The sequence below is a fragment of the Podarcis liolepis genome (genome assembly GCF_965112155.1).
Source record: "Podarcis liolepis genome assembly, chromosome: 7".
Taxonomy (NCBI): Eukaryota; Metazoa; Chordata; class Lepidosauria; order Squamata; family Lacertidae; genus Podarcis; species Podarcis liolepis.
This window is the reverse complement of record NC_139561.1, coordinates 82,538,787-82,558,314: the sequence shown is the minus strand read 5'-3', so window position 1 is coordinate 82,558,314 and position 19,528 is coordinate 82,538,787. Positions and strand designations below refer to the sequence as shown.

Genomic DNA, 19,528 nt, shown 5'->3' with positions numbered 1-19,528 from the left:
GCCAGCATGACTAAACCGCTTCTGGCGAACCAGAGCAGCGCACGGAAACGCCATTTACCTTCCTGCTGGAGTGGTACCTAGTTATCTACTTGTACTTTGACGTGCTTTCGAACTGCTAGGTAGGCAGGAGCAGGGACCGAGCAACAGGAGCTCACCCCGTCGCAGGGACTCCCCCCCCAAAAAAACACACACCTCACAACGCTAAAATCCCACAAAAGCTAGGCATATATCAAGTTCATAAGTTTATTGTTCTAGCCAAAGTCCACAACAAACTGGCGCTAGGCAATAGTATTAATAAAATAATACAAAACAGCGTCCATAAAAGGGCATACATAACTGGCAACAGTTCAGAAACACCCAGATCCGTGCTTGAAGGCAGATAAAAACTCATAAAGGGTGGACGCGGCTGGCGCTGCCGGGAACTCACCGCTCTTCCTGGAATCCTGCGCTTACAATCAGGAGCTACTTTCACTTTCACTTCCTGGTCGATCAAAAGCCCCGCTGGGCATTCGAGGAGCCAGAGTTAGCGGGGTCGGCGGGAGGTCTGGGAGCCAGAGGCCGCTGCTGCTGTTGCTGCTGCCGGGAGGTAAGGAGAGCGCCCGGGCCGCGTTTCGGGCGGACCCCGCCGCGGTCGGCAGTTTCGCCGCGATCCCCGTTGCTGAACAGCCGCGGCGGCGGAGCTTGGAGAGCCATCTCCTCGTTTGCCTGCTGCGAGAATCCACACGTGCAATCCCAGCCCTCTTTACCCGGGAGCCATCCTCGTGGCATAGGTGCCAACTCCCTGGGACCCTGGTGGGTGCGCCATCGCCCACAAAATTCCCCATGAAGGGGACTGGGCACCCACAAATTTCGGTGCACGCTGCATGGCACCCACGGCCCCGGGGCCAAGTTGGCAGTCCTGCCCCGTGGGGTTAAAGTAAGGCTTACTTCTGAGTAGACGTTGCACCGGAAAGTTGGGAACCGCCGCGCTCCTGCGCGAGAGGAGAGGGGGAGAGCCGTCGCCGTCTGGTTTACTTCCGAGTAGACGCGCGGAGGATCGGTTTGCTGGTGCACATGCAAAAGCAGAGCAGCGGCGCTCACGGGGCAGCGAAGGGCCGATTGTTTATTCTGGGATCCCCACCCGAGCTAGTTTTAGCCAGCCATTTGGAGCGGCGCCCAAGCGAAGCTCTCTTTGCTTACGAGGTGCTGCCAAATGTCTCCGCGCGTCTGAGGCTGGTTTAGCGCCAAGCTGGAGGGGGCGGGGCGATGAGCTAAGGAAAGAGGTTCTAGCCAGGGGTGTCAACTTCAGTAAAATTGCGGGGGGGGGGGGGGATAAGCCTCGCACCACATAATCGATTACATGGCAGGGCGCACGCACATCGTTTGAATGGCAATGCGGGGGGGGGGCGACCTCCTCAAACATTTTATTGTCGGGGGGGCGGGGCGAAGGGACCTCGGCCCCCTAGGAGTTGGCTCCTATGATGCTAACTAAGAAGCATTTGGCACCATTACCCCATTGGTGCGTGTCTCGTGAGAATCGGCCTGGGGATTCCCACACGAACCCTGTGCGGTTTGTTGTTTTGCAGCGGCAAAGAGGCCAGTCAACCTTCCGGGTCCTCTGTGTGTCTCTGGGCAAGGCAGGGCCTCGATCCGGAAACTGAAGCAAGTTTTAACTGCCTCAGCAATTATCACCGGGAGGGAGGGAGACCCCACGAACTTGGTGGTTTGGAAACGGTGTTCATGGAAACACGGGGCTCCCCAGAGATTCTTGGGTGAGAAGTTTTCTCATTGCAGACTGCTCAGAACATAGTTTCTTCCTAATAATAACAGTAACAGAAAAAATTGTTTGTCTAAATTGTACGCCACCTTTCATTTCCAATAAAAGCCATGGCAATTTACAGAAAATTTAAAATATTAAAACAATATTATTATTATTGTTGTTGTTGTCGTAACTTCAATATGTGTGGTGTTTTGCAAAAGGTTAGCTCCTTGCCTTGAGGACCTTACAGTCTAAAATATGACGCAAGAAAAACGAAGGAAGAGGAGAGAGGTGAAGGCAGAGTTTAAAGGGAGAATGCTATTTTAATCATTTCAGGGCCACAAATGCAGGGATGCGGGACCTGCAACCTTCTAGATCAGGGGCCAGCAAACTTTTTCAGCAGGGAGCCGGTCCACTGCCCCTCAGACCTTGTGGAGAGCTGGACTATATTCTGAAGGGGGGAAAACGAATTCCTATGCCCCACAAATAACACAGAGCTGCATTTTAAATAAAAGGACGCATTTGACTCATGTAAAAACACACTGATTCCCGGACCGTCCATGGGCTGGATTTAGAAGGCAATTGGGCCGGATCTGGCCCCCGGACCTTAGCTTGCCTACCCATGTTCGAGATGACAGAATCATAGAGTCAGAGAATTGTAGATTTGAAAGGAACCCTGAGGGTCAGTGCAGGAATCTCAACAGGTGGTCCCCCATCCAAATCAAAACCATACCTGGCCCTGCTTAGCTTTGCAAATTTGTCAGTTGTTTTGTTGGTGTGCCCCATTAAGGCAACAAAGCATCAAGTTGTTCAAATGGTAATAAATATAATATCTTGGCAGTGTACCATGAAATCATTAAAACTTCCAGAAATTATAAATTCATGGCATACAGAACCAATGGCGTAGCGTGGGGGGTGCAGGGGGGGCCCGGCCGCACCGGGCGCAACATCTGGGGGTTAGGTTAGGCAAATCCACGGGTTAGGGGGCGCAAATCCACGGGTTAGAGGGCGCAAATTACTTGCCTTGCCCCGGGTGCTGACAACCCACGCTACGCCACTGTACAGAACAAATGGTCAACACTGAATCAAATTCATTACCTAAATTTTTTAGCTGTGTTTTATTAATGGATTTATTTGCACATTGCTTGTGCACATTATAAATCATCTATCTTATCTTCACTGGTGGTGGTGTAAATATGTAAACTTTTTTTGGCAAAGGGAGTTTAAGGAAATAACAGAAATCATTGCGTTAAAGCTGACCGAAAGTCCAGAGGTAGCATTATTATCTATTTACAATGGGGTGGAAGGTTCACAGGCTATGAAAGACTTGCTTACAAATTTATTGACAGCTGCACGAATTACGATAGCTAGGAAGTGGAAGGGGCAAGCAGAATATAAAATGGGAAAATGGTATAAAGAGGGGCGGGGTATAGCTATTAATGATTAAGTAATATGTGCCATTAAGATAAGATGGGGAATATGCAGGAGAAATGATTTTGAGGAGACAGGGAGAGTGTTTGTAGAATTTATACTGTTAAAATGAAAGGGGTCAAACCATCGCAAGACGTGTTGAAATTTTGGGGTGTTAGATAGTTGCAATGGAATGGTCTCGGGGGTGGGGTGCACATTTTTATTCTTATATATTTGTGATTATTACTTTGTCAAAACAAAAAACAAACAAATAAACATCTATCTAAATATAAATAAATAAATAAATAAATAGCATCTTTCTGATTCTTCTGGCTGCTGGATCCGTGCAGCTCATATTTTTGATTCATAGGTGTACATGAAATATATCCCGTGGTGACTCTTCTTGGTTTTCCATCTGTCTCCTACCCCAAACGGTACTTTCAGGTTGAGAGCAATGGCGCCCGAAAGCCACATGTCCGAGCCCATCTGCCTGATCGAGAACAGGGACAGGAAGCTCTTTGTCTGTGAAAAGGCCCTTCGCCTGCTCTCCGAAATTCGCCAGCCGGTGGTGGTGGTTGCTATTGTGGGACTCTACCGAACGGGCAAGTCCTACCTCATGAACAAACTAGCTGGCAGAAACTCAGGTGAGAGAGAAAATTGCAGCGAACCCTGGAGAGGGAGGGGAGCAAATGCTAAATTTAAGTGTTTTATGCTCAAATGGGTTTGTGTGTGTGGACCACAGAGTGACCTTCTGTGCAGAGAGAATCATGTAGTAACTTATTCTGAGCACAGTTCAAAGTGTTGGTGCTGACCTTTAAAGCCCTAAACAGCCTCGGCCCAGTATACCTGAAGGAGCATCTCCACCCCTATCATTCTCCCCGGACACTGAGATCCAGCGCTGAGGGCCTTCTGGCACTTCCCTCATTGTGAGAAGTGAGGTTACAGGGAACCAGGCAGAGGGCCCTCTTGGTGGTGGTGCCTGCCCTGTGGAACATCCTCCCTTCAGATGTCAAGGAAATAAACAACTATCTGACTTTTAGAAGACATCTGAAGGCAGCCCTGTATCAGGAAGTTTTTAATGTCTGATGTTTTATCATGTTTTTAATATTCTGTTGGGAGCTGCCCAGAATGGCTGGTGAAACCCAGCCAGATGGTGGGGTATAAACAACAACAACAATTCAAAGACACAGATAGGTAGCCGTGTTGGTCTGCCATAGTCAAAATAAAAAAAATTCCTTCCAGTAGCACCTTAAAGACCAACTAAGTTAGTTCTTGGTATGAGCTTTCGTGTGCATGCACACTGAAATGTGTGCATGTATCTGAAGAAGTGTGCATGCACACGAAAGCTCATACCAAGAAATAACTTGGTTCGTCTTTAAGGTGCTACAGGAAGGATTTTTTTTAATTCAAAGACAGTTAATGTGTTCCAAGGCAACAATTTGGACACAACTTCCACAAGAGTCCAGCATGACTCTAATCCTAGTTTTCCTGGTACATCTCTTTGTAAAATGTAGAATATTAGTAGAGTATCTGATCTGCATGTATAAGTTCCCAGGTTGAACATTCGTAGTCTGAAAACCCTGGTGAATTGCTGTCAGTCAGGGTAGACAATACTGGGTTAGATGGGCTGATTCAGTGTCAGGAAGCTTTCTAGATTCCTAAACAGAAGCCTACTTTTCCTACCACCACACCCCCCTGTGTGGGAGAGGGAACTGACGTAACAGCCTTCCAAGAGAAAGGGCGTTAGCCCCATTCCCTGTTCTTACTAGCTCACATGATTCCGGTTTCCTAAATCCTGAAAATTTGGTTATCTCCATGGTTAGGTTTTCCCCTGGGTTCTACGGTGCAGTCAAAGACCAAGGGAATTTGGATGTGGTGCATCCCTTACCCTGGCAGGCCTGGTCAAACCCTTGTGCTTCTGGATACAGAGGGACTAGGCGATGTGGAAAAGGTAATTCTGAACTCTTGGATGGTGCACCCGCTGAATTTCTGCCTAGCATGTACGGGCATAGGACATAACAGCATTTGTGGCAGGGCCAGGCGCAACATACCTGCCACCGTACCCAGCTGCTGAAGGATCATTGCCAGGTATTTGTCTACAGAACCAGAAAATGCACACATCAACAGAGATAAATGTTTTATACATTCAAAGTGCGACTCTTGAGGCTGAAACCAGGTCTCGGCGAAGGGACTGTGAAAACAAGCAGGTGTGAGGCTGCCGACCTCTTTGTAAACTACAGGAAAGCCCCAAGTATGACTAATTATTTTGGCTGCTGGGATTTTGATGGCTCCGCACAACATGTAATTTTTGGAATTTCCAGTCAGTTGAAGTTGAGAGCTGGAGGAAGGTCTATACAGTAGTGTGAATCTGGTGCTGATTGCTTTCCCATCCACAGTGGTATGGGATAGCAAAGGACAAGCTCGAGCCTACATGAGCAAACATTGCTACGCCAATGGTATTTCTCAACTTCCTTGCACACTTGTGCTTTAGAGTTGTGCCGCTTTGTTTCCAGCAACAATAGCATCAGCCTGAGGAACAGAAACTGTTTAGGGAAGTTTTTTTTTTGATGTTTTATCGTATTTTTAATATTCTGTTGGAAGCCTCCCAGAGTGCTAGGGAAACCCAGCCAGATGGGCGGGGTATAAAATTATTATTATTATTATTATTATTATTATTATTATTATTATTATTATTATTATTATTATTTTCAAGGATGATGATGATGATTATTATTATTATTTTATACCCCACCCATCTGGCTGGGTTTCCCTAGCACTCTGGCATGGGAACAAGTGTTGGGCAAAGCTTTCCCTGCTTGATTTTCCCTGCTTGATTTTGACGTGACTAGCTGCTGTTAAAAACCCAGAATTGGGGCTCAAAGGAAGGGAGTTTAGGGACAGCCCAGCACCAACAGCACTTTGGTTCTCAGTTGTGCAACTGTGTCAGCGGCAGTCCTTAGCCTGCTACGCCAGCTTTCCCAGGGCCAAGTAAAAGCAACAAATAACTTGAGAATGAATCAGTACTTATGTATTGTGCAGCTCAGTTGGTTAGAGCATGGAGCTGATAACGTGAAGGTTGCAGGTTCAATCCCCGTATGGGACAGCCGCATTGTATTCCTACATCGCAGGGGGTTGGGACCAGATGATCCTCAGGGTCATAGAATCAGTTCTACGATTCTGTGAACAATATTTGCAGCAACACTGCGGTGGAAGGGGAGAAGCAGAACCTAACAGCTTTCTGTGACGTTAACATCTGAGAGAGTGCTGGAGGTGAAATAGTTAAAACAGGTTACCCAATCAGGACCCAGGGGCTTGGAGTCAGAGGGATTATAAAACCAGCTCTGGGAGGGTTGGGGGAGTTTGTTGGGAGTTGGGTGGTTGGTTGGAGTGGGAGTGAGTTGGAATAGAGTCTGTGGGTAGGTTGAGTTAGTGTAGCAAAATAAGCTGAGTTATGAACAGTTAGGGGCTAGGAAGACAAGTAAATATCTGAGAGGTGGTTTAGTGAGTGAGAGCAGGTAGCGGAAGTTATAGGTCTGGATAGGCCCCCCATGAATGTAATTGACTGATACTGTTTATGAAACCACACGCTTGTTAAACTGCAATAAATAAACAAAAGTTTATGTTCCAATTTAACCCTGACTGGACTCAGTATTGTCCCAGGTAGGGCTTGGGTGTTGGGAGCGAGAAATGAAGTGGTGGCACAGGGATCAATAGACGGTGAAATGGCCGGGGAGCCTGTGTGATTGCCACACTTTCTTCCTCCTTTCTTAGGGCGACACTCAAAACGACACCTGGATCTTCGCTTTGGCTGTGCTCCTGAGCAGCACCCTGGTCTACAACAGTTTTGGTGCCATTGACCAGCAAGCTATGGATCAACTTCAGTATCCTTCCCAAGCACTAACTCTGATTTTCATTTGCTGGAGGGAGTTGGAGGAAGTCCTGTATTGGCTCTCTCTCTTTAGGACATTGCCTCTTGTTACTCTAGAGCAGTAGGAAATATTTTTCAGCCCAGGGGCCACATTATTTTATGTGCAACCTTCCAGGGGCCATGTGTCAGTGGTGGGTGGGACCAGAGGCAAGAGTGTGCAGAAAAATGGGTACAACTCTAACCTTTGTAGTGTTAGGTTTTCATTCTTTTTCGGTATTGTGACCCACAAGTCCAAAGAGCAAGCCAGCAGTAAATCATACCGTTCAAAGTTGGTGATAACTTAGAAGAGGAGGAGTCAGACTGGGAAGAGGAAGTCTCAGAAGATGAAGAGGTTATGTTAGCCCCAAAATGGAAAATGAGCAAGCTTCCAACCAAAGAAGAATGGCAACTTACTTGACAGAATATTCACAACTTGCAGGCTTAGCATACAGAGTAAGAGAACAAGAAGAATATACAGTTAAAGAAGATTGGAAAATGTTTATTGAATATATGGAAAATAATTGTGCCCAGCTGAAAACGCTGGCAACATTAAGATAAATTCAACAGTGTAAATGAGTTTTGATGGATGCAATAACGGTAAACTGATTGGTATAGTTTTTTGTAAAATATGCAGGGATTTAAGATATGTAAAATGAACCATGGAAAGAGAAGAGAAGTCATTGATATCTTAAGGATGTAAAATGAGAATTTGAGATTGTAAACAGAAAATTTTATAAAAATTATATACATTAAAAAAGAAGAAGAGGAGGAGGTAACAGGGTTTAGTGAGCAGGAAGAATCTGTGGCAGAGAGCAGTCCACAATCAAAGGCAGAAGCCAAAGCCGGCGAGTGGGAGGACACCAAGAGGAAGGTGTCAGGTCAATGAAAAGTCACAGGAGTCTCCCCGTCCTGCTGCTACAATCTTCCCTCCCCACTTGTCTTCCAGAACCAGAAGAGGGCTGAAATGGGCAGAGCAGTGGCAAATTGCATGCAGGTGCAGTCTCTGATTGTTTGGGAAAGCCCTGGAGAGGAGGGACCTAGACTGCTGTGGGGAGGTGGGGACTTTCAGTCTCAGCAATGGAGTCATGGGGCAAGACCTACCGGAGGTGAGCTGCTGCGCTCCTTTGGCCTGACACTAACCAAGTCCATGAAGATCCTGCTTTTGCTAATAAAGAGTTAACTCGCAACTTTGAACATCTTTGACATCATTTTTCTAAAACTGCCATCCATGTGCCACATAAAGTTGAAGGGCTTTTCTCTCCTGCTGTAACTTTGTTTTCCTGTGGCAATAATTTCAAAGCAGTCCACCCTTGGGGGCAGGATGGGGGGGGGGAAGAGGCATGGAAAGGGCACATTGTGAGGACATCATCACCACAAATGCAGCTGCATGAGGATTTGTTCTGCACATGCAGTGGAAAAGGTTAATGAGATGGCGCTCCAAAATATGCAGCAGTTTAAAGGTACAGGACTTTTCTCGTTTGCATTGAACTGTCTGTTCTGTATTGCATGGTGGGGGTATTTTGAGGGGGTGCTTGTTCTCCCCCTGTGCAGGCAACTGGTCTCTTGATTCCTAAACCTGGCCAACAGCTATGTGACAGAGCTCACCGAGCGCATCAAAGCCAAATCGTCCCCCGGGGGCGGCAGTGAGGGACTGGAAGACTCTGCTGAGTTTGTCCGCTTCTTCCCAAGTTTCGTCTGGGCCTTGCGGGATTTCACCTTGCAGCTGGAGCTGGATGGGTGCTGCATCACTGAAGACGAGTATCTGGAACATTCCTTGAGATTAAAGAAAGGTACTGACAGTGGCAGGCAAATTCAATGGCTTCCCCCAATGAATGCCAGGAAGTGTTGTTTGTTAAAGGTGCTGAGAAGTGTTGGGAAACTACTCTTCCCCTTCCCAGACTACAGAGTTCCTTGAGAAGGAGTATTGGTCAGTGGCGTAGCGTGGGTTGTCAGCACCCGGGGCAAGGCAAGTAATTTGCGCCCCCTAACCCTAACCCCCAGATGTTGCGCCCGGTGTGGCCGGCCCCCCCTGCACCCCCCACGCTACGCCACTGGTATTGGTTGTTAAACCACTTTGGGAATTGTAGCTTTTGGGGGAGATTAGGGGTCTCCTAACAACTCTTCGCCTCCTTAACAAACTCCAGTTCCCGGAATTCTCTGGGGGAAGCCATGACTGGTCAAAATGGTATCATAGTGCTTTGAAGTACAGTATTGTGTGAATGTGGCCTTAGTTTAATACCAGTCTAGGTGTGTTAACGTCATGTCTTTACTACCTAGCAGAGCCGTGCTTCAAAGCACGTTTGATGTGTTTACACATCACATTTATTTGAAACAGTTGCACCTTTCCTCTGCACAAAATTCCTCCCAACAAACCACAATAAAATACAGTATATAAACTGTTTCAAAGGGGGAGCCAAGTTCCTCTGTTGCAGCAAACACAACGGAACCTTGCTAACTTACTAACAGCTGTAGGAATAACTGAGACCACAGGTTGAATGCGGGTGAGCTATGCGGAAGCAAGCTAATCGGCTAGCTTGGCAGAGCCTCTTTTATTGGCAAAAGTCAACAGTTGCAAAGCAGTAGTGAAACCACTCTGAACTTTAACATATTTCCATCTAAGCACATTCCCAGCATTAGCAAATACACATGTCAGCAGGTGTGTGCTGTGGCACGTCTTTGCGCGAGGTTTGCCTTTGCGAAACGGAGCGTTACCCCCACAAACAGCCAGCTCTGGTAGGCCCCAGTCAGCATGGACACTGCTTAGGGATGATGGGAGTTGCAGTCCCATGATACCTAGAGGGCACTAGGCTGGCTAACACAGCTTTGTAACTTGCATGTGTGTGTATATCTGCCAACTTGGGATAACATTCCATGCACCTGAGAGAGTAAGCTTATGCCATAACATACTTGCTAGTCTTTAAAGTGCATGAGACTGTTGTTTTTAGCATATATATTTAAAAACACTCAGAATTCATAATGCATCTGAAATTAGTAGTTGTTGCTTAAAACTTAGAAACTCATGCCTATAGGCTTGCCATCTAAAGTTAGATCTAAGAGTCAGAATGGGGGGGGGGGGAGCAAGGAAGAGGGGAAAGGGTTGTGTGCCTATGTACTTAATAAGGATAACCATGAGGTATAGTATGCCTTCCCTTCTGTAGTATGAAATATCCGCCTTGCTCAAATCCCACTTTTCCTCTTCCATGTTCCAAACCACTGGTATCTTTGCATTTCCGTGTGCCATTTCAGATTTACCCACAAGCTCCCCATCTCCTGTTAATATTTGTACTGGTACTGTATTTGTTAGAAAATGTATTTTACAAAGAGTGATTTGTACTGGGAGGAAAGAAAACCTATGTAATGTAACAGCTGCAGAATCTTGTGACTCCGATTAAGGTCACAGAAATGCTGACTCATTGCCTTGTTAATTTGTTAACTCCCTTTAAAAGTGAGTGTGTTTCTTATATAGGAGGGGAGGGAGTTGGAGGTTGTCTTGTTGTTGTTTCATTGACCAACAACAACAACAACATGGGAGTGTGGAAACTTCAAGCAGATGCTGTGTCTGGAGGAGTTTGTGAGGACAGACAAATCAGCAACTCAGCAGTTCTCAACTTGTGGGTCCCCAGATGTTGTTGGACTACAACTCCCATCATCCCTGAGCTCTGGTCTTGCTAGCTAGGGGTGATGGGAGTTGTAGTTCAACAACCTCTGGGGGCCCACAGGTTGAGAAAGGCTGTCTTACTGCTATGAAAGAGTTTTTGAAGCAAGAAGCAAAAAGATCCTCTCTTGGGCTCAAATGCATTGTATTGGACTTTATATGCACAAATAATACTGATTGTTAACAGCTGCCACCCTGCAAGTAAAGAGTCATCTTCAGAGTCCTGGTTCTGGAGGCTACTTCATCATGAAGGCTTTGAGGGTGAAACCCCTGCATGACTCAGGAAAATAGCTAACATCTCCATCGTCTTCTTTCCAGGCGATGCCTCTGGTGTTCAGCTGTACAACCTGCCTCGCAAATGCATCCGGATGTTCTTCCCCACTCGCAAGTGTTTCATTTTTGACCGACCCACTACTAGGAAGAACCTGCCCCATCTGGAGTCGATGCAGGAGAGCCAGCTGGAGCCCGACTTTGTGGAACAAGCCGGCCAGTTCTGCCGTTACATCTATACTTCATCCAAGGAAAAGACCATCCCCGGAGGACACCTTGTCAATGGCCGCTGTGAGTCCTGGTAACTGTGTAGTCCTCCTCAGACTAGCTGGTTGGCAGCTGGATGGCCCTGTGCACCTGCCATAATTGCCCCAGGGAGGAGCTTGGGATCTGGCCCACCATCCTAGCTACTTGGTTTTGCATTGCAGTGGGCCACTCTGAGCACAGGCAGTTCAGTGTGTCTTCCCACAACTAGCTCCTTTTCTTTTTCCCCCTGGTAGTGCTGGCAAACCTAGTGACGACCTATGTGGACACCATTCGCAGTGGGCAAGCGCCTTGCATGGAGAACGCAGTGCTGGCCTTGGCTGAGATTGAGAACTCGGCTGCTATCCATGATGCTACTGTGCGCTACGGGGAGCTGATGGATCAAAAGCTGAAGCTTCCTACGGAGACGGTCCAGGAGCTGCTGGGGATCCATGCCGAGTGCGAGAAGGAGGCCCTGCAGGTGTTCCTGGCTCGTGCCTTCAAGGATGACCAACAACGGTTCCAGGTGGAACTCATGGTAGGTTGTCCCTTGATCCCCTGTATATTAACATGCTGCAAACTGTATATTATACCCAAATATTCAGATTTTTGTCCACCACACGGGAATCTTTGGGTGGAGGGTGGTTAAGAAATGTCTTGAACAATTTTATTCTGAAAATAAATCTGGGCGCACAAAGTCTGTTCTCCCAGATTAGAAATGTTTCGAAGTGCTTAGCTATGTCTCAGCTTTATTTTGTTTGTGTTTCCAGAAAACCATGGACCAGATGAAGGCGGGCTTCTGCCAAAAGAATGAGCAGGAATCTTCAAAACTCTCTTGGGCTGTGTTGATGTCCTTGTCTGGGGAGCTGGAGGAAAAGATCAAACAAGGGGTTTACTCCTGTCCTGGCGGTCACAAGCTGTTTTCGGATGACCTGAAGGAAATGGAACAGAGATACCACCAAGAACAGAAGAAAGGAGTGATGGTGAGGAAGGGCGAAGGCTGCTGAATGAACATCTTAAAGGGGCATTATAATAGCTCGGCTAATTGGAGGGTGGGGGTGCACTCCAAATCATGGTTTTCTCAGAATTCAAATTGCCAAAACCTGAAACACATTTCATAGGTGTGGCTGAAATAGGTGCAAAGTTCATATCTGAGTACCAGAGCTGGAGATTGGGTACTGAAATTGTAACTGGGGAAACCCAGCCAGATGGGCAGGGTATAAAACAACAACAACAACAACTCTTGCTACACAATTGCACCATTTTAAAAATTCTGAATCCATTAAAAATTAAGGCTTGTCTGACTGCAGTCTAATAGCTCATTGTTCAACCTGGTAGCAAACAGAAAGGCATACAGCTGAAACAAGCTCAGATTCCTGGTCCAGTCGAGAGACATATAAAAAGTAGACGGGGAGAAAGATTGTGGGAGGTTGTTCTGCTTCCCCTAGCAATATGCCTGAGCTTCCCAATTTAGGACCTATGTAGATGTGACACAGGAAGTCCACAGTGCTTTGAAATTTACTTAAAATCAATTGCTAGAGATTGCAGATTGGACTAGAACACAGTGGTACTGAGAGATCCTTGCGTTATGGGATATTTGGAGGGCTGTTTAGCTCAGGAAAGCAGATGACCTTTTCTTCCATCCTGGCTGCTCTGATGTGATGTGCAGTCCCCAGCAGTGTTGAGTAACTTTCAGAATGCTAGCAGATCCAGTCACAGGCATCCCTCAACATATCTGCTTAGGCTCTTAGAGGGCCACAATTCTAGGGGTGAATAATACAGAGGATGCGGGTGGCGCTGTGGTCTAAACCACTGAGCCTCTTGGGCTTGCTGATCAGAAGGTTGGCGGTTCAAATCCCCACGATGGGCTGAGCTCCCATTGCTCTGTCCCAGCTCCTGCCAACCTAGCATTTCAGAAACATGCCAGTGCGAGTAGATAGATACTGCTGTGGCAGGAAGGTAAACCGCGTTTCCATGCGCTCTGGTTTCTGTCATGGCGTTCCATTGCGCCAGAAGTGGTTTAGTCATGCTGGCCACATGACCCAGAAAGCTGTCTGTGGACAAAGGCTGGCACCCTCTGCCTGAAAGCAAGAGGAGCGCTGCAGCCCCGTATTCACCTTTGACCAGACTTAACCGTTCAGGAGGAGTCCTTTTTAATACAGAGGTAATAGAAGAAGGAAATCCACAACCCTTAGCTGCAGGATGAGATCTACTTTGTGCCTGAAATGAAAGGGGTGCCTGCCAGGGAGTCAAATGCCATCTGGGCCAGCTATCTTCTCACAGTCCATGCTTCAGACAGTCTCCCTTCCTCTTTACTATTAACATCACTGCAGAAATGTTCATGCATTTGTATTTCTCCTTTCTCACCTTATTAAGCAAAAATGGGAAACTTGAAGCAGGCGGGGGACCCAATTTGTTTTAGCCGGCCTCTCTTCATTCACTCTGCTGACTCTTCTGTTGCAGGCAGAGACAGTCCTACAGCAGTTCCTCAAGGAGAAGGAGAATGTCAGCAGAGCCATACTGCTAAGTGATAAAGCTCTGTCAGCGAAAGAGAAGGAAATGGCAGGTAAGGGGATGGTAAAGTAGCATGCATGTGGCAGTGGTCCACAATGTGGCTCCCTGGAGGTCTTCCCCTGGGGCCCATGAAGACTCTGGGCCTCCCCACATGCTGTCCACTTGATCATGAGGTTTTGGGTGTTGTTATCTTTTTACCCCTTGAAAATGACATAGAAGCATGTTGGAAAAAGAGACATTTTCTCCCACTTTCTCTTTCAGCTCTATGTGCTTTTCAAGGCTGATGGTATAGGGCTGTATATAAATAATAATACAGTGGTGCCTCGCAAGACGAAATTAATTCGTTCCGCGAGTTTTGTCGTCTTGCGATTTTTTTCGTCTTGCGAAGCAGTGTTGGGAAAGTTTTGGAAAAGCTTTAAAAATCACCAAAGTCTTTAAAAACCTCAAAAAAGGCTACCACACCGCGTTCTATGAGTTGCTCCTCGAAGTCAAGTCGCAACTGTATTAATGGTGTTAAGAAAAAGGAAACAAACTTGCAAGACGTTTCCATCTTGCGAAGCAAGCCCATAGGGAAAATCGTCTTGCGAAGCAGCTCAAAAAACAAAAAACCCTTTTGTCTAGCGAGTTTTTTGTCTTGCGAGGCATTCGTCTTGCGAGGTACCACTGTAATAATAATAATAATAATAATAATAATAATAATAATAATAACAACAATAATAATAATATCTGCTTGCAGAAAGCTTTTGGAGAGGTTTGATTAGATCCAACGTTTCTTGAGCATTCATTGTGATTTGTTTATGACATTGAACATTCATCCTGACTTCCTTGCAGGGCGCTTATACATTTTCCCTTTTACTCATTCACATCCCACAATTTTCAGTTCAGTTGCCTGTCACTTTCCTAACAGCAGAAAAAGTTTCTTTTTTAAGTGGAATTCTTGCGCTGGGGCAACAGAATTCATTAATTGAGTTGAATGTGCAAACCTAAATTTCCTAATACAGTGGATGCTTGGGTTGCGAATGTGATCCGTGCGGGATGCACGTTCGTAATCCACAGTGTTCGCAACCCGCAGGGGCACATCTGTGCACGCGTGGGTTGCGATTCGGCATTTCTGTGCATTCACAAAGCACGATTTAGCACTTCTGCGCATGCACGACCACCGAAACCCAGAAGCAACCTGTTCCGGTACTTCTGGGTTTCAGCAGGTCCGTAACCTGAAAAAACGCAACCTGAAGCATCTGTAATAATAATAATAATAATAATAATAATAATAATAATAATAATTAATAATAATAAATAATTTATTATTTGTACCCCGCCCATCTGGCTGGGTTTCCCCAGCCACTCTGGGCAGCTTCCACAAAGACCAAAAATACACTAAGATGTCACACATTAAAAACTTCCCTGAACGTCAAAGTGCAAGTAAATAAATAGGTCCCGCTCTGGCGGGAAGGTAAACGGCACTTCCGTGTGCTGCTCTGATTCGCCAGAAGCAGCATAGTCATACTGGCCACATGACCCGGAAGCTCTACGCCGGCTCCCTCAGCCAATAAAGATGTCTTCTGAATGTCAGGTAGTTGTCCATCACCTTGACATCCGATGGGAGGGCATTCCACAGGGCGGGCGCCACTACCGAGAAGGCCCTCTGCCTGGTTCCCTGTAGCTTTGCTTCTCGCAATGAGGGAACCGCCAGAAGGCCCTTGGTGCTGGACCTCAGTGCCCAGGCAGAACAATGAGGGTATACTGGGCCGAGGCCATTTAGGGCTTTAAAGGTCAACACCAACACTTTGAATTGTGCTCGGAAATGTACTGGGAGCCAATGTAGGTCTTTCAAGACTGTAACTTGAGGTATGACTGTATTCACTTGAATCAGTCCCACAAACTACTGCTCTGGAGTATTTATTTCTGCTACAACGTTTCTATTTTCTAGTTGTTTTGGGGCTTCCTACTTTCTCCAAATACAGATATGAACGGTATGCAGGGCCACTGAGTATTAACAAACTTCAAGCAGAAATTCTGGCCCCTTTAACCCTATTTTAGCCAAACCCAAACTCCATAGCAGTCAGTAACCGTAGAACAATATATTGTGGCTCTGCACAAACACCTGCAGTTATTTGTTCTTCCATTTTTTCATTCCTGGGACAGAGGCGAAGGCAAAGGCTGAAGCTGTGCAGCGAGAGCAGGAGATCCAGAAGCAGAAGCAAGCTGAGCTGGAACAGAAGATGGAGGATCAGAAACGGAGCTACGAGCTGAACATCCATCAGCTGGAGGAGAAGATGGTGAAAGAAAGGGACAATCTACTGAAAGAGCAGAATATGATGATGGAGAGTAAACTCAGGGTAACTATCACAGGCCCATCTTGGACCTCTTCTCTATTTGCAACAAGCAAACACAAGAACGCTAGTTTGGGTGGTTCTGGATTTCTGTACTTCCTTATAAAATGGATCAAGTCAGGCTCAGGGGAGTGTTACCCTCTTCCTCACAAGCCCAGGGCCCCTATCTAATTTAGTTAGCAGTGTTTTTCCTGGTCAGGCATCCTTGCAAGACACACTCAGCTGTGGAGTGAAGCTTCTGGGGTTGGAAGGAAGTTCGTCGTGATCTGAGCCATCTCCTTGACTGTCAAGTGGCAGACAATGATGTTAAAAACTTAAATTCCATTCAATTAGATGCCTTTTTTAGAACACCAGAAGAAAGCTTTTTCCTTTCAGTTTGGCTGGAAGTATTCTTAAGCACAGGACGCGGGTGGTGCTAGGACTTGCTGATCAGAAGGTTGGCGGTTCGAATCCCCGTGACGGGGAGAGCTCCTGTTGTTCGGTCCCAGCTCCTGCCAACCTAGCAGTTCAAAAGCACGTCAAAGTGCAAGTAGATAAATAGGTCCCGCTCTGGCGGGAAGGTAAACGGCACTTCCGTGTGCTGCTCTCATTCGCCAGAAGCAGCATAGTCATGCTGGCCACATGACCCGGAAGCTCTACGCCGGCTCCCTCAGCCAATAAAGCGAGATGAGCGCCGCAACCCCAGAGTCGGTCACGACTGGACCTAATGGTCAGGGGTCCCTTTACCTTTTTATTCTTAAGCACACCGAAAGCCGAATCACACCCCTTTGCTTTTGATGTGAATGCTCTCTCTTTTTACAGGAGCAAGAGGCTTTGCTGAAGGATGGATTCCAGAAAGAAGCAAATCGACTAAATGGGGAGATTAATCAGCTGAGACAACAGACTGAAAATATCAAGAAGCCATCTTGGTTTGCCGGGGTGTTGGGTGGTTTGGTAGATGTTGCCACATGTGTTTTTCCTGGTATTGTCCCCAGACTTGCTGGATCGCTGGCTTCTAACTTTATAAGGCGCTTGTGATCAAGCAGGAAAAGGGCTACAGATCATTTACATTTGTCATGAGACAGTGGTGGTGAAGGCATCCTCTTCTATTTCTCCCTGTGTCAGTTTCAGTCTCAGTTTATTGATTAACTTTTCTAGTAAGGCTGTTTCCCATACTACTTGATACCAGTGTTCCATGTTTATTCCTGACAGGTCCGACCAGTGTCTGCCTATGATGTTTCTGGCTGCTGAGAGTAGGTGGGATATGAGCTCTTTATAATGTGAGTGGGCATTGCTATCTTGGAAGATGTTTAGTAGGGCCAGTTCTGGGGTGACTTCTAGTACCTGTTTAGTTACTTTGCTTCTTTTTTGTATGACTGCTGTCCAGAAGAGTTGGGTTTGGGGGCATTCCCACCACACGTGGAAGTATGTGCCTGTGGAGGTCCAGCCTCTCCAGCATTTTGGCGAGGTTCCTGGGCGTATCAGCACCAGTTTCTGTGGTGTTGGGTACCATCTGTATATTGTATATTGTGGATACCATCCCCTTGCTATGTTCTGTTGTTGGTAGGAGAAGGTTTTCGAAGGTGGTCAAGGGCCTAGTAGCTGTTGATTTTACTACTGGATTGTTTAAGAAGGTGTGTAGTTGATGGTGTGTTAGCCAGGGCATTTGGGTGTCCCCTAGTTTAGCTTCTGTTGTTCCCTGACACACCCACATATTAATATATTTGCCAGGATTTCCCCACCCTCCCCATCAGAACTGACACTTGCTTTTTCTTCTTCCCTGACATTTGTATTATTAAGTTAATAAGCAAAAAGGAAGCTGTGAAAAAATTCCACTTGCGAGTGGGAGGCAAGAATGTCTTCCAAGAGTGTATTGAAGATGCACATTGTGTGCAGATTTCCTTGAACACCTTAAAATGGTGCTGTATTTGTCAAAGGCAACCTCTTTATGAAGCCAGTTAGCTACTTGCACGCCTGTTGCCTACGAAGAACTTTTTGCCATACAGTGTCTCAGGTCACACCAAAGCCACTATGATGAAGAAAGCTGCTGTGTTGATGTAGCCTGAGTGCCATATTGCAGTATTAGCAGAGTGATGCTTACCACAGACTTGACCTGATAATGTGGTTGGGTGCAGATTGTAAGCGCATGGAAGCTAACAAATTTGACCGTCACATTTGAGGGTAGGTTTAATTGCTGGATTTGAAATATGCCTGTTTGCTTTGATCTTGTACTGCACACTTGTTTTTTTCTTGTTTTTTACGTGAATAAATGTCTGGCAAAATAATAAAATAATTCTGGAGTTCACAACATTGCATTTTTAATTTTGTGTTTCATTAAATTTTCTTGTGGCGTGGGAGAAGAGGTGGCTTATTTATTTATTTAACTTTTTTCTCCCAAGGAATTCAAGGTGGCATACTCCTCACTGAATCTCCACAACAGCCCTGTGAGGTTGGTTAGGCTGTGGGAGGCTTTGAATGTCCCATGGTCATCACTCAAGTGTCGTGGTCATGTGGGGATTTGAACCCTGTCTCCCAGGTCCTTGTCCAACCACTCTTAACAACTATGCCAGCCTGGACAAAGATGTACAATATCCACAAAAATGTCATGCTATCTGAATTTGCTTTTTGTAACAGCCCTGTGCCCCAAATCCTACTTATAGGCCCCAGCACCTGTTTTCCAGTCAGTCAGGAGCACAGAGTCTGCTGGAGAAACCCTGGCCTGATAGAAAGTCTCAAATCTCACATGCAATGGGGCCAGAGTTTGAAACCAGGGTTGACTCTGCAAAAGGTGAGGAGGAGCTTCTGCACCGAGGCGAAACTGAGTTATATCAGGAGCAGCAACACTTCCGGGTTAGCGCGATCGACTAATGGCGGATTCCCTCCGAGCTCCGGAGGGAATCGGCTTGACAGGGGGCTGGGTCTTGCCGTGCCGGCGACACGGGGACCCTAAAAAACCACGGGCACGGAGCCCGTGGACATGGTGACTCGGCTGGCACCGTTAGCGCCCTCCCGACTCGTGAAGGAGCCTTTTTAAAGGCTACGGAACGGGTGCCGGGGAGCGGCGTGGTGCTGTGAGTCTTCTGCTTCCCCTGCCGAGCGTAGCCGCATGCCGTTTGTCGGAGAGCGCTGACTTCTTCCTGTCAAAATTTGGACTTAAAATCAAGAGCAACAACCCGTGAGTAATTTGGAAATTGGATTACAAATAATTCGGTTTTGGATTTGGTACGAGCGGGGGAGGTGAAAAAAAAAGGAAGTCCGTCTCCCCCTCTATTGTAAACAGCTTAAAGCAAGGATCTGTCATCTAAGATTGCGAGAAGAATCGTTGTGATTGGATAAAAAATATAAATTCCACGGATTTAAAGGACTAAGTTAGTGTGCTGGAGGACAAGAGTTTATTTGTTTGAGTACCACCTTTCTCAAGCCCGGGAGTAACCCGTGAAAAGAGCCTGCTGAGGATTTACAGGAAACTTTTGACAGCT

At 46.5% G+C, this 19,528-nt stretch overlaps 2 protein-coding genes and 1 long non-coding RNA gene across 3 annotated transcripts in view; 2 read left to right on the top strand and 1 right to left on the bottom strand.

Annotated features, from left to right (window-relative positions):
• Window positions 1–229: 229 nt before the first annotated feature.
• Window positions 230–3,684, bottom strand: LOC310712565. Its single transcript, XR_014528945.1, has 2 exons — window positions 3,582–3,684; window positions 230–573 (listed from the first exon to the last, which is right to left on the bottom strand). It is a non-coding gene; the product is annotated as an uncharacterized lncRNA (long non-coding RNA).
• The window catches only part of LOC310712453 (guanylate-binding protein 3-like), a 45,006-nt gene continuing 26,019 nt past the window's right edge, over window positions 542–19,528 (top strand). Inside the window, exon 1 of the mRNA XM_083515525.1 lies at window positions 542–586. The gene's annotated coding sequence lies outside the window, so the exon portion shown is untranslated. The remainder of the gene's footprint in view (window positions 587–19,528) is intronic.
• Window positions 3,603–18,354, top strand: LOC310712454 (guanylate-binding protein 3-like; the record flags this gene model as incomplete). Its single annotated transcript, XM_083515526.1, has 10 exons — window positions 3,603–3,792; window positions 4,972–5,099; window positions 6,920–7,029; window positions 8,643–8,845; window positions 11,029–11,271; window positions 11,481–11,761; window positions 11,994–12,206; window positions 13,687–13,789; window positions 15,883–16,076; window positions 16,872–18,354. 10 exons carry the CDS (start codon window positions 3,603–3,605, stop codon window positions 17,085–17,087), a joined length of 1,881 nt encoding a protein of 626 aa, XP_083371652.1. The 3' UTR covers window positions 17,088–18,354.